Raw genomic sequence first — 15,341 nt, forward strand, 5'->3', positions numbered from 1 at the left:
ATATAAAAGTAATCCTTATGTGGAAATATATGGAGTAAAATTAAAAATAAATTCAAAAGAAAGTTAGTAAATTTAAGTATATTTAAGCCAATTTAAATTTGTAAATAGAAACATACTACAGGATTAAACTTACGTATGATTTACTCTCCACTGTACCAAAACTAAGTTCTGAAAGACAGGACTAGGTTCTAATCTGCTCTGTCTAAATAGCATCATAGCCCATGTGGGGAGAAGCTAAAAATTACTTCTCAGTCGTAGGCTTATGCTTCTTCCCATCATGGTCCTTTTGGGGCATTAACAAGCTGCTGTAGGTGGGCCCCCTGAGTTTTCTGGCTTCTCTCTTTAACATCGCTGCCCTGGAAACCCGTGTTGGAATCTGCCACTGAATGTCAGAGATCCAGTGCTAAGAATGAGGTGTGAGAGTATAGATTTTGGAATTCAACAGACCAATCGTAAATCCTGGCTTCTGCCAGTTATTTAATGTTCGTGTGAAATGTTGAGAAATTGAACCAAAGATTGTGATTATTCCTTTGTGAAATAGATTAACAATATAAAACAACATGCCTGACAAACTAAAATGCTAAATGTATAGCCTGATACACGGTACGCGGTATATCTAGTGTTTAAGAGCATAGACTCTAAAGGCGAACTGCCTCGGGATGAATTTGTCCTCTGCTAATTACTAATCAGCTGGATAACAAACGCAACGTCTTTAACCAACTCCTCACCGAAACATAGGGATAATAATACCATTTTCTTCAAAAGGTTTTTATAAGGCTACACTAAATATTATTATTTTCAGACTTATTTGTTCTAATTAAGATACTGTTGTGTCCATCTCTGGGGAAGTTTTCATCATAAAATTCTACACGGAGTTTAACAGTAAGAGAATAATTTGAGTGTTCATCAAAACTATTTCCACAAAAGAACTTCCAAAAGCAATAGGACGTTACTATAAAAATAGCTTTATATTTACTGAAAGTGACTGTATTCTTTGTGCCAGAACTGATGAAAGACCCAGAGAATTATTCGTCACCTTGACCCACCTTCAGTGTGCCCTGTGAGTTAGATTTAAATGTTTCAAAGACAATGAGAGGTAGCAGCCTTGCTCTTCATCGCTGTATGGAGCACACTGATACTCAGGGTTTGGGGGAATCATACACAGTGTTTCTGAATCCCCTAGAGTGCTGGTGTTGGGCTTCCCTGTGGTATGCGTGGTACTCTTTGATCTCCTCTTTATGAATGTTTCCTGGGTGTCCGCAGCTGCCTAACCTAGGAAGTTATTCCCATCAATTATACCCTAAGAGCAAACTTTTCCCTCTTGTAGGCTATTGCTATTGCATGCTATTGCTAATTGCATTTACAATTTATGGTTCCAACTGCTCAATAATAATGATGATGGTGATGAATTTAACGTGCGTAGTTCTTTATGGACATTGCTTGCTATAAGATGTTTTATTAGATCATTACAATAAATGAAGCAGATTGTACCTGTAACTGTTTTACTCAAAAGGGAACTTAAAACTTGAACCCAGGGTTCTTATGTCAAGTCCAGTGCACCAAACCACCCTCTCAAAAGTACATTGCTTAGAACCTTAGAGATACTCTAACAAAAAGGATGGCACATTTAAATATGCACTGCTTCTTATGTTATCACAGCAAAAATTTTATAAAGCACTCGCTCTGTGATTGCTAAGGGTTTTGCACAAGTCTTCTCAGCTAAAATCAAGAGGAACGTTGTGAGGTGGTACTAACGGTATCCTGAGGTTCTAAGTGAGAAAACTAAGGCTCGTGGAGACTAGAACCCATCCTAGGTCTCAAAACGAAGTCATTGGCAACTGAGTTTTTTTTAGTTTATTTTTAATTAATTGAGGTAAAATTGGTATGCAACATTATATTAGTTTCAGGTATACAACATAATCATTTGACTTGTGTATTTCACAGTAATCTAGTGATTACAAAATGATCAGCAAAATAAATCTAGTTACCATGCAATTAACTCTCTTTACCCATTTCTCCCCCCCACCCCACCCCCTTCTACTGGCAACAACTAGTCTGTTCTCTGTATCTGTAAGCTTGCTTGGTTTGGTTTTGATTTGGTTTGGTTTCTTTTTTTAGATTCCACATATAAAAGAGATCATACGGTATTTGTCTTTGTCTATCTGACATTTCACTTGGTATAGTGAGTCCTCCTACTGAAGAAGAGAATATCTAATATATTATTGAGAATTCTTCTGTAAGAAACATTTGAATCTTCTTCCCCAACTATTTATAGATTCAATCATTTATTTATACCAGTATGGACTCATGAATATTCATTTTAGGTCTAAAGTTACAATTAAATATTGTCATTATTTATTTATTTCTTAAGTTTTAAATAGACTTTGCTTTTCAGAGCAGTTTTAGATTCCCAGAAAGTAAACGTAGAAAGGACACAGAGTTCCTACACATCACCCCCTCCCCCAACACACGTAGCCTCCTCCACTGTTAACATCCCTCACCAGAGTGGTACATCTGCTACAGCTGATGGACGTGCATTGACACATCATAATGACCCAAACTCTGTAGTTTACATTTGGGTTTGATTTTGGAATTGTAAATTCTGTGTTTTGACAATAGTATTATGACATGTAGCCACCATCATATAGAATTTAGCCTCATTTTCCACATGAGTAAACTGAAGAACAGAGATACTAAGTTGTTCACAGAAGGTTACACAGTTGGTTAACATTTTATGAGTGATATAATGCATTTCTTTAAAATCCATTGCAAATTTTATTTGAATTATTTAATATATCTTTTCTTTGTAGATATACACTGTGATTCATGTTTCTTCTTATTTCTGATTTTTTCCCTATTTTTTCCATTCTAATCAACATACAAGCGACATTTAGGTAAACCTCTGTTTTATACTCCACCATAATGAAAGATTCTGTAAAGACAGAGATACCATTTGTTTATCTCTATGTCCCGCTTCCTTCCTCATTCACGCCTTCCCCTCACCCATAGAGTTGATGATACATGATTGTTTGCTGAATGACTGGTTATCTAATAAGTTATTAAACTTAAATTTGTATCAGGCATACTTTTGAAGCTGTCATTATGGTGGCCTGATTTCTGAGGTCTCTTAAGGCCACTGTCAGAAGAAGAAATGTGAGCAGAATGGTACTTTTTTAATTTGGTGTCACACACTTTGCCTTTTTAAAAATGACCTCAGAGCTTCACATCCTGGAATGCAATGCTGTACAATATTATTTAAATTCTCATCATATTTGAGGGGATCTGCAGGTTCCACCTGTGTTAACAACCATCTGTGAACTACAGCAAGCATGCGATCCAGGCTCCAGACCCTTTTGAAAATCCAGTGTGTGTTTCTGAAACCTAACATCTTTCTGTATAAAGATGGGAATTGTTCAACAGCAACCTTGCAATGATGGGCACAGAATGGGGCAACAGCAACAAAAGATCTTTATTAAGAGGACATTTTCTTTGTTTAATACCATATACTCTAGTATGACTACTCATTTTTAAAAAGAAATGTCCAAGGAAGAACATTTTTTTCAATTGTGATTTCCTAATAAAATATGACCATTCATCTCCCCATTTTTAATTGACTATATTTTCCTCCAGTAAAACCAGCTACACTCAACCTATTTTCAAACACTCCATTTTCTCAAGCTGAGTATGAGGTTTTAGGACAAAACTCCATTCTTTCTGATGAGAAGAATCACTCCTTGTTGCAGCACTATGCACCTTTTATGTTTCACTAATCACATCTTACTTTCTCTCATCTCTGTAGAGTTATTTTCCTGGCCATGGTGTATATATATCAGTGAATGGATTCAGCAATTATCGAATGCTTCAGTTTCGATTCCACATTTAATCACCTGCAAACACTGTTTCTTTTCTGCTATTCTAGCACAAACATTATCTCTTAGGAATATGAATACTTAAGAGTTTTTGAAGCCTTGTGTATCTCTATGTTTTAGGGCCCTAGGAACAAATAATTTCTCTCAGGGTCTAATTTAGTACTTTAAAATTATTCTATTGATTGGACTCCTATTGTCTACAATAGATAAAATATGTAATAGGCAGGGGGTAGTGTATAGCCAAAAAATAACTTGGAAAGTTATTAAATTAAAACTGCTCTTATAATCATATGGAGGCATTCTGAAAACAGCAGAGCAGAAAGGCAAAAAAACTACTGGATCCTGGTGACGTTATTAAATTATAGAATTACCCAACTCTAGAACTCCTCTACTTTGGGATTTCTTATGTGAGATTTAAAAAAACCCTTATAGTTTAAGCTATTTTTGGTTGGGGATTATATAACTTGCAACTAACTGATTTCTAACTGATACGGAGTCTTCAGTATAGTAAAGGAGAAGGATAGTTAAACACATCAAAAATCAAAACTAAAATATATCCATTAAAAAAAAAACACTCATAGAAGGACAGAGGGTAAAGAAAATTTTTTATCTTTCATGAGAGATTTTGGGAAGAATCTTTAGTGCAGGCTGTATTCAAACTATGTTTTCAAAAATAAGTGGAAATTTATCAAAAAAAAAAAAAAAAAAGATTTGGGGAAAAATAGAAGAAATAGCCAAGGCAGGGGGGCAGAGTTGGGAGGAACTGTTGTGAATAATGGAAGACATGAGAACACTGTCTGTGTATGTGTCTGTGTGTGCGCACATACACATGTGAGGAAGAAAAAGAAGAGAGGGAGAGAGACACACACTCGGGGCAGGGGGAGGGGGAAACTGGGCAGGTATAGAAAGAAATTAAAGGGTTAAAGAGCAGGTTTTGAAGGAGCTTGTTTCCAGACCCAGAAACTTTCATATTAACCTGAACATAGAAAGGAGCCAACAGAAGATCAGCACGATCTGTTTCAGTGTTGTCTTTTCTTACACTGCTCTGCTAGTGTTTTGGAGGATGCAATATAGGGGAATAGAGGGAATCTGTGAGAGGTGGAGGTGGGGAGGGAAGCTGGAACCGTACGTAATGTGGGTGACTTGAGGGTAGAGCTAAAAATCAAAGTTGGGAGATAGACAGACACTGAAACAGCCATGCCTTACACTCTAACTGGATGTTTCACTACTTTTCACCTTTCCCCAGGCATATGGCTTTCTTTTGGTCCCTTAAAGTTAGAAATGTCCTTCCTCCCCAGTCCAGTACCCATTCTGCTCCCTCATCTGGAAGGCTCTCCCAGGTCTCTTCACCTGGGCAAACACCGCCCACCCTTCAGGTCTCATTTATAAAACCACGTCTTTAGGAAAACTGACCTGACCCTCCAGATGGGTCAGCTCATCCTATTGTGTGCTGTTCTCTCAAAGCAATCTAATATTTTCTTTACCAGTCATTATCTAAATTGTATTTAATTAAAGTTTCACGAAGTACCTGTTTGACATGCAGTTCTTCCACCACACTGAGTATTAGCAAAAGAACCACATCTGTTTAGTAATCTCCCATATTCTGGCCACATCATGATCACCCAAGAAGTAGCTTTTGAATAAATGAATGACATACCTTTTATTAGCTTGAAAAGAGAGAGAGTGTGTACAATGATTGTGGCAAAAATACTTTTTTATGAACGGATATGCTTTAAATCAGGTGTCCTTAATCTTTTGGGATTTTGCAGACTCTTTAATAATTTTATAAAAGCAATGGACTCTAATTTAAATATCAATGGACATCATTTTAAGTAACCGTGCTTTAAAGGTTACTTTTAGAAAGTTACAAAAAAATTTTTTTCTATTCTTTTAAATAACGTCAATCATCTTCTTTTAGTTAGCCTAGAAGCTAGTTGTGAGAAGTTAAAGGGATGCAAGAGTCATTGTTCGTGCCTTTAAAAAGTTCATGATCTCATTTACTGGTCAAGACTCTTGGAAATTAAATTAAGTCAACAAAAGAAGATAGCAATTTCAGTCACTTCATTTATCTCCATGGTCCTTACTGCAAGGGAGATATGGCCCATGGTTTGATCTCCACAGAGTGCGCTGCGTGTGTGGGCTTTGGCAGAAATCATCCCTCCCAAAATGGCTCTTTGCTGCTTATAATTTCCCATTGTTTTGGCTCTTTGCCACCCTTCTCCTGGTCTGTAGTTTCCAGTGGCACAGGCTTTGTGCACCTCATTTGTGTCCTGTCTCTAATAAACCACTGTCCCTCATTGTCTTTTGTCAGTTTCCTTAATTCCATTGTTTATTTTTTTCTTCTAATTTTTTAAATTGTATTGGGTGGGAGAGTAAATCTGATCATTGTTGTTCAGTCTTGGTTAGAAATAAAATTCATCTCATTCTACTTTAAATAATTAAATCAAATGTTGCATTTAACAGTACCTACCAATCAGCTAAAATATATTAAGTGACTATATTTACTTATATATAATAATATCTATTATATAAAAAATATTAAATAATATATAAATATATATTTAAATATATAAATGTTGCATTATAATATATATAAATTAAGTGTATAATACATATATATATCTTTTCATTTATATTTATCTTCACCATGAGGATACTAGTTGTAAGCCCAGAATCAAAGCTATTTTTCTATGTTAGCCACCTTCACCATCCCTGATTATTCTTCTGGATCTTTCCACTTCTAAGGAAAGAACTTTCTACACCACCTATTCCAATTTACTCATGTTGTATTTTAAAAATATGCACAAACCATATAAATATAAAAATCACAATTAGAGAAAAAACACATATGTGATATGTGTCCTATACCTTCTCCAACAGAACATGGAAATGAGTAAGATGTCATTTATTCTGAAGGTTTATTTGACAGTATACTACTGGGATTCTAGACTTATTCATTGACAAAACAGTTTCTTTAATAGAGGTTTTCATGTTTAAGATGGATTCTCAGTATTATTCTAAAGGTTTATGCTTTGGGACTTTTCGTCAGAAAAGACAAAAGAGAGAATTGGATGTTCTATTGATGAAATGTTAAATTGTTTTTCCTTGGAGAGAATAATTGAATATACTCAAGTGTTAGGAAAATTGGTCTCTAGTACATTTCTAAATTACTAGACGGAGTAGTTGTTTAGTGTCCTGTGGTTATTGAAACAAATTACAAAAAACATGGTGACTTAAAATAACAAAATTTAAGTCTCTCAGATGTCTGAAACCTGGCCCGATCACACTCTCTCTGAGGTTTTAAGGGAAATTTGTTCCTTGCCTTTTTCAGCTTCTGGTGTCTACATGAACATTCCTGGGCTTGTGGCCATATCATCCCTGTCTCTGTCTCTGTCTCTGTCTTCACATTGTCTTCTCTTCTGTGTATCTGTGTGAAATCTCCCTCTGCCTCTATCTTTTTAGGACACTCACCAAAAACCAAACCCTGCTGGACCTTAATCTAGGAATTTTTAGCCTCAGGATTTAGTGAAAAATAAATTCTTTGCTGCTTAAGCCACCCAGTCCGTGTTATTTTGTTATGGCAGCCTGAGCTGACTAACACACAAAGTGATTTTCTCTTCCCAAGATCTTTAATCTTATCATATATTTTACTATATAATATTCACTTTTTTTTGCTGGACATTCCATATATTTGAGAGGGGCCATCATCATGCACCATATAGCCTAATACAGTAGTCAATCTGGTTTTGGTTTATTTTTCTTAAGAAACACAGTTTATTTTCAATCTATAATTCAAAAGCCCAGGATTTGGGTGACAATGTAGGAGCTGTTTTAGTCACCCAAGGTGCTTTATTTTCTATTATTTCTCTGATAATGCTATAAGCTTTCTTAATTTTTCTTAAATTTAGTATTCCATTATTTTCATTAAGTATCATTGGCTTTATTTTTATAAAAGTATTATTTTCGTAAGAATGTTCCCCTTCTAAGGAATGTAACGGCTTGTAGAAAACCAGGCCAGTGCTTTGTAGAAAGTAGCACAGAGAAAACTGGAGTGGGTTTGAATACTTTGACGAGACCACATCCTAGGCTTCCCCGTTCCTAGTGGCTGGAATCATCTTTTCTTCCTCTCCTGTGATCCACTGAGATCCAAGTTTCATATCCAAACACACGAGTGTTCTCTAGTTTAGTTTTTGTTCATCCTACAATAGCGCCCCCACAGACTGATGTAATGGCATATTCAAATCAGCTCTGTCCGAGAAGCACACGGTTGGGCGGATAGTCTTAGACAACCTGTAGGGATACTTACATATATTACTATGGCATACTCTTTCCTGGCCAGAACCTTAAAAAGTGTCTTTTCTTAAATTTAGCATTCCTGAAAAGATGAATTTTAGAATAATATTTTGTGTTTCCAGACAAAACCACTTAGTTAGTGAAGTAGTAGAGTGAATATAGCTCTCTTTGTAAATTACAGTGAGATGTTAGAAAACATCTTACTTCTTATTAACAAAACCAGGTGTGTACTTATTATTTCCCATATATATGGGGGGGCTAAAATAAAGAGAAAAGATAGGATTCCTGCTTTTTGAGGAACCAAGAGCCCCAAAATAAAAGCTTATTATGCAAAAAATACATATTTCCATATTAACTGACTATACTTCAATAAAAAAGAATGCAAATTTAAAAATTGTTTACTTTTAAAAAAGAAATAAATATTTCCAGTGGGAAAACAGTCCCACTGGACATCACTAACACAAAACTGAATAGAAATTATTTTATTTAATTTCATAGTTAAAAATATTTAAGTTACAATTTTTAACGTTGCTAATATATACAAATTTTCACTTTATTCTTTTTCTTTGAATATGATGCTGCCATCATATCTTATTTTACAGTAGTCCTAGGATCTCATTGTTACACCTATTTCTCTATCCCTTTTTAAATGTTCTCTCTCTCTTTCAAGCCTCAACAAATCACTACTGAAAGCCACGAGGGCTCTCAAGTTGAGACAACAAAGGAGGAGAATCCGAAGATCCTTGAGTGCAATTCTCAAATTGTAAGATTAATTTAAAATATTTTTATCAACATTCAGCGTGAAAACAAGGACATAAGCATTTTAACAACCCTAGTTCATGCTACCACGAAGCTTTCTATTTATATGTAATACCTACTATCTAAACATTGTACTTTTAAATTTGAAAAAGCAGATGTTCTTTGGATGTGGCAGGTAGAATTGCTCTATTAGGAGATGTAATCAGACGATTAGGAGGACTATGAACTTGAGTTGTCAGAGAGGTAAGGGGGTCGTTCCCACAATCACATAACAGAAAGCTGATAAAATATTAAAAACAAACACAAACAAACAGAACCCCAAACAAAGAGTGTGATTCAATAGTATTCTCCCCATAAAGCAAATAAACCCAGCATTATAGAGAAATGGAGGTTTTTACCCTTCAGATGATAGTGCTCGCTGCTTTTTTTCAGTTGTAATAAGTGTAATGCAAATTTGATTCTGGAACTTTGGCACAGTTACAGATTCATCATGTCTGGACTTGAGAAACAGCAATTGACAAAGGTTGTTATTTCGATTCAAAGTTAGGCTTTAATCTACCTGACAAAATGGAAAGCGTCTGGTGAAACTACTCATGATTGGAAAGAAATTGGGTGATAGCAAAGGAAATGGAGCAGAACAGAAACATAAGTTAACCAAGTTGATCTCTTTTTCCTCTTTTGGCTGCCAAAGTGAACTTAGAAATATAACTTTTTCAACAATTTGCCTTCACATCTTTGTATATTGAAACATGTACCAATACCATACAATTTAGAATATAGTAAGGGTAATGAGAAGTAGAAATAAAATATCCTGCAATTTATTTCCAAGGGAGGAAGAAATCAAAAAGGTTTGGGGCAAGAAGGAACATTGTTTGCTATAATTTGAAGAATAGATAGGTCTCTGACAGTGTGAGCAAATCTTAAAGAGACAAGAAAACATCAGAATAACAGGAGTGGAGAATAGAGTACAGAAAGTGGTGGGATCCATGCCTAAGGAGATAATTTGGGTTTAAGTAGGAGGGGCACTGGATTCCCACGCAAAGGAGTTTGGTGTGAATTAGGGATATATTTAAGGTTTTCAAAAGTTTGTGTCCAATTAAGTGATAAGACCATGGGTTAATTTTAAGAAAAGTGCTCTTGTTTCTTGATATAGTTTCTTAAAACTATGAAAAAATTGTTTTACAGTGTATAACTGTATAACCATAAATCATTAGGTTATACACATAAAACTAATACAATGTTACATGTCAATTACCTCTCAATGAAAAAATAACAAATAAATAATCTTGGAAGCTTCTGGCCTGCACCATTATGGGTAATGCTCAGGTTTGATCCTTAAAGGTCCTGCTCTGTGCCCTTGGATTAGGATTATTCATCCAGTTGTCTTTTTCCTGCCCTTGTGCTGGTGTATCAGTGCCTTGAGCAAATCATTCATATATGAGGTGGCCAAGACATCTGAAAGGACAAAGAACTGGGACTTCACCAAGCTTAAGAAACAAACAAATGTTCCCATCGAAGGCAAACGTGAAAAGTTCTGTGTGTTTTCCTAAGATTCCCCAAAGCAACATTCTGGTCTGTTTTTCTTGTCAAGAGCAAGGCCTGCTCAAAACCATAGTTTTTTTGTTGTTTGTTCCATTCTCTTTCTACCTTTGATGTCCCTCCTTGTCACTAGTAGCTCCTCTCCCTCCAGTAAGTCCCATAAGTAGCCACCACCCTGGGGGAGGTCCCGGTCTGGGTCCCTGCAAAAAGCTGCCACCACTTGTGCCGGCATGAATGCTCTCCCTCTGACCTGACCTCCGTCCTGCGGACGTTAGCCTGTAGTCTCTGCTTCCAAGAAGATACACGTTCTAGTGCGGAGCCTGTTCAGTATTCGTGGCTGCAGGCTCAGTTCCGTTTAAAGGCCAAGAGAGTCATATAAAGGAGTAAAACAAGCCCAGTGCGAGCAGCGGGAACTAGTGGGGCTGGTGTGAACATCAGATTTCCAATTACAGATGAGGAGCTCTTAGCCCTGTCCTCACTATAGTATCACGTGGAGAGTTTTCATAAAATACTGATGACCAGGACCAAGATCAGAAAAATAGGCTCAGCGTCTTGGGACGTGGAGGCTAGACATTAGCTGTATTTATCCCTCTAATTTCTCCAGGTGATTCTAATATGCAGGCCAGTTTTACTAACAATATATTTTACATGTACATGATTATTAAAATCATCTGAGGGGCCTTTAAAAATTAAGATTTTTGAGAAATTCTTTAATAAATTCTAGATAAATCGGACTAAGGGTTACCTGTATTTTTTTGTTGTGGACCTGGCAACACTCTTCCCAACCCCAGTGATTCTGAGGCAGATGTCTGTGAGCCTTAATTTGAAAAACATTGATTTAGATAAGACATAATCCCTTTAGTATGTTGTTCAGTAATAGTATTTCTGCTTCTCACACTCTGTCATACTTGCATTTTAAAGAGGACAGTGCCTAAATAAGACTCTATAATGATACTGATGGAAGACTGTGACATGACTTTTGATAATGGGTAGGAGGTGGGAGGGAACCATCCCAGAACCCTTTGTTGATTATATAACCATATATAAGACCAGGATTGATGTAGAAGTCTGAAACTGACCAGGAAGCTGATGTGTAATCTCATCCACTGCTAAATTTTCCATAAAAGAGCTGTGGACCATCATCACCCGAAGCTATAGTGCCCAGAGTATAATTGATCTTAAGCATGGACGGCTCTATAGTTTCTTTCCAAGATTCCCCACTTGTAGGAGATGAATTCTGCTGGCTTCTTCCACTTTACAGGAAAAAGTGGGAGGATCTTTGGATCTATGGGACTTACTGTTACTCAGCTTGTCTAAATTCATCCAGAATATTCTGATTTGTGTTAAATATTATGAAATGCATTGCTTCCATTTCAATACAGCAATGTGAAAATACCTTCAATTTGATTCTAACAAGCTGGAGACTCAAGTTCCAATTTGGATGGTTTTAACTGAAGGTCCAAAAAAAATATCAAAACATAATTTTATAAAGAAAAAAAATAGATTTACCTCCTCTTCTGGAAAAGGGATTAGTACAGTTTCTCTTATAGAAAGGATAATTATATCACATTAAGCAGACATATGGCCTTCGTATTTGGAGACTGAGTATGGTTAAAAGAGATGCCTTTATGTGCCAAGTTGACAAGAGGTGGACTTGTGATGATTAATTTTATGCATCAAAATGACTGAGCTAAGGGATGCCTAGAGAGCTGGTAAAACATTATTTCTGGGTATGTCTGACAAGGTGTTTCCAGAAGAGATTAGCATTTGAATCAGTAGACTAAGATAAGATCTGCCCTCAGCAATGTGACGGGTATCATGTAGTCCCTTGAAGGCCCAAATAGAACAAAAAGATGGAAGAAGTACAAATTCTCTCTCTTTGAGCTGGGGCATGTACCTTTTTTTTTTTTACTTTTATTGCTCATGCTTTTGATTTATCTAAAAAAAATCTTTACACAATCCAAGAATATAAAGATACTTCTCCTACATTTTCTTACAAAATGGTTATAGTTTTATTTCTTACGTGTAAATCTGTGACCCATTTTGAGTTAATTTTTGTGCATGGTGTGAAGTAAGGCTCTATTTTCCTTATTGGCATGCTGATACTCAGTTGTCCCAGCCTTTTACAACAACCTGTTGCAAAGAATGTACTTTCCCTAATGAATTCCCCTGGCGCCTTTGTCAAAAATAATTGACTACAAGTATGAATTTATTTCTTAACTTTCAGTTGCTTCACTGATCTCTGCGTCTATCCTTATAACTGTGCCACACTATCTTCATTAATGTAGCTTTATACTAAGTTTCGAAATCGGGAAGTTAAAGTCCTCTTACTTTGTTGTTCCTTTTCAAGATTGCCTTGGCTATTCTGAATCCTTTCTATTTCCTTGCTAATGTTAGGTTATCAATTACAATTAAAAAGCCTGTTGGAATTTTGACAGATACTTTATCTACACATGAACTTTCAGAAAATTGTCCTCTTAATAATACTGACACTTCCAGTCCACAGACATGGATTCTCTCTCCACTTACTTACATCTTATAAAATTTCCCAGTGTTTTATAGATTTTCAGTGTACAAGCCTTATACTTCTTTTTATTTCTTTACTCTAGTATTTTATTATTTTTGATGTTATTGTGAATGGAGTTGTTTTCTTAATTTTATTTCCAGGCTGTTAATTGCTAGTGTATAGAAATTCAATTAATTTTTGTATCTTTATCTCATATCAGATTAAAGAATTTTAAATAGCTGTGAGCTGTGAGTCAAACTGTGATGAGATTTGCAAAACAAATCCATGAAGTTGCTATGTTGATCAAGTTATTATGATGCTACATGCAGAATAAGGGAGATACATTTTTATATAATATTGCTTATCAGTCTAGACTAATAAAGTGTGTTTCATTCTAGAAATGAAACTTCTAAGTTCAACAGTGGCAAGGAGTGTGTTTACTAAAGCTTGAGGTGAAAAACTGAGGAGGAAAGTCAGAATGTAATGTTGATTAGTTTTATTTGTTTCAACCAGTTACCTAATGCATAACAATGAACATTTAACCCCTTTGAGGTCCATTTTCCACCTCTTAAAAAGGATATGTGTCCCTTACCTTATATGGCTTGATAAAAAAGATCCAATAAAACAGCCTAGCTTAAAATCTAAAATCTAATATAATATTGGCATATACCGGGCCCTCAATAATTACTGCTTTCCACCACTTTATGAAAAACTGTGCCTCTCATTTAAACCCTCAATACATATTTTAAGCATGATAATTAGTTTCTCAAAAGAGAAAACTTAAAAGGTGACCAAAGCAACCTTAAGAACTGTAATTTAAAATCGAGAGTAGTCTTATTCACTCTTCCTCTCCAGGGCACAACCAGAAGCAACTGGTGGAAACAGCTTTAGAGAGAGACTGTGTCAGTCAAATATAAAAGTAAACTCTTAATGAAAAGTATCTGAAAATAGAATTAGTTGCTGGAAGATACAGTATATTATATGATTGAATAATGAAAAACTGAAATGCGTTCTAGGATGTAGTTAGGAAATGAAGCATTAGAGGGAAAGAACTAGAAGAGTATCTCTTTCTGGTCCAGGGTTCTAAGATCATCAGCATCCTCACTGACTGCTGATGGGAGCACATGCGATCTCTTAGTAAATAAATAGCCAAGGTGATGCACTTTGATTCCTGTTGGTCACACCTGAGACTAAATAACATAGTAGAGAAAACCTAGAAATCACCACTTTGCTGTTTCCGTACAGGTCACCTGGACAAGTGATTTTATTATTCAGATCTCTTTTCTATACAATGTAGATCAATGGTTTTCAAACTTTTACATGCCTAGTAATCATCAGATCAACCTGTAAAACTGCTTGTAGTAAGGCTCCACTCCCACAGATTACTAAGTAGATCTGGGGCACAGCCCAGGAATGTGTGCTCTTTGAACAAACTCACCTAGGTTTTCTTCTGTCAGTATTTCCTGTTAAATGTTTTGAGAAACTTTAATGTCGATTTCTTGCAGGTTTATCATGATGATTATATGTCATAGATACTAAACACACAGTGTTCAGTTATATCATAGGTGTCATTATTAGTTCAGTCTAAAAAGGTGCTCTGCAATTTTCATATTCAAGGTCTCAATATCTTCTATGGACAAGGTCCCAAACTTGGAATTAGAGACGATGCATAGTCTTAGGTATCTTTGTGGATTCGTTCTACTTTCTGCCTTATGCAAGCCAGCCAGGGTCACTTAGGAAAATGGTCTCTGGATTTCTTGGCCCTTTTTTTAGTAGATTTAGAAAACTTGAAATGGATCACTGAAAGCTTAACATCATATTGGACTATCAGTTTTAGGGATGTTTAAATTCCTTGGAAAGCAGCTTTGCTTAAATGATAATATTGGAATCACAGGGAGAAGGCAAAGCAAGTAGCTGCTTCATCCCATTTGCCTGCAGTTTGCAAATGTGCCTCATATTGTTTAATAGCATATCAAGAATTAGACACTGAGCATCTTATTTTAATTTTCACATAGGGATTAGGGCTTCCTACTCAATGTAAATGTTTGTTTTACAATTTTTCTGACTCCTCTCGGTAGAACACACTGAATTTTTCTTAACGTGCTGAGAAAAATGAAAGGCAGCAAAGGCTTTTGTTTAGCCCTGTTAGGACTCCTCATCCCGGTCCTTGCCATTACCCCTGCTTGCAAGTCCCTGATCCAAGGGAGTTCATCCAATAGCAAAGCGTTGTCCAGGGAAGTGAGAGGAGAAAATATGCAGGAAATAAATCCTAGATCTGCAAATAGAAAATTATGCTAGCGTTTTCATGTTAAAACAATTTTGGCAGAGCTTTTAGAAATCCTGGTTTGCAATCATATCCAATATTCATTGTGCAA

General features: G+C 35.9%; 1 protein-coding gene across 4 annotated transcripts in view; it reads left to right on the plus strand.

The window, feature by feature from the left end:
- LUZP2 (leucine zipper protein 2) overlaps positions 1-15,341 on the plus strand; it is a 423,667-nt gene that overhangs the window by 393,416 nt on the left and 14,910 nt on the right. For 3 of the 4 annotated variants that reach the window (XM_032488380.1, XM_032488378.1, XM_014568114.2), the window contains exon 10: positions 8,833-8,925. The exons of the other annotated variant lie outside the window; for it this stretch is intronic. In XM_032488380.1, the coding sequence (XP_032344271.1) occupies positions 8,833-8,925 (93 nt within the window). The remainder of the gene's footprint in view (positions 1-8,832; positions 8,926-15,341) is intronic. 4 annotated transcript variants of the gene reach the window in all.

The sequence above is a fragment of the Camelus ferus genome, chromosome 10 (assembly GCF_009834535.1).
Source record: "Camelus ferus isolate YT-003-E chromosome 10, BCGSAC_Cfer_1.0, whole genome shotgun sequence".
NCBI classification, from domain to species: domain Eukaryota; kingdom Metazoa; phylum Chordata; class Mammalia; order Artiodactyla; family Camelidae; genus Camelus; species Camelus ferus.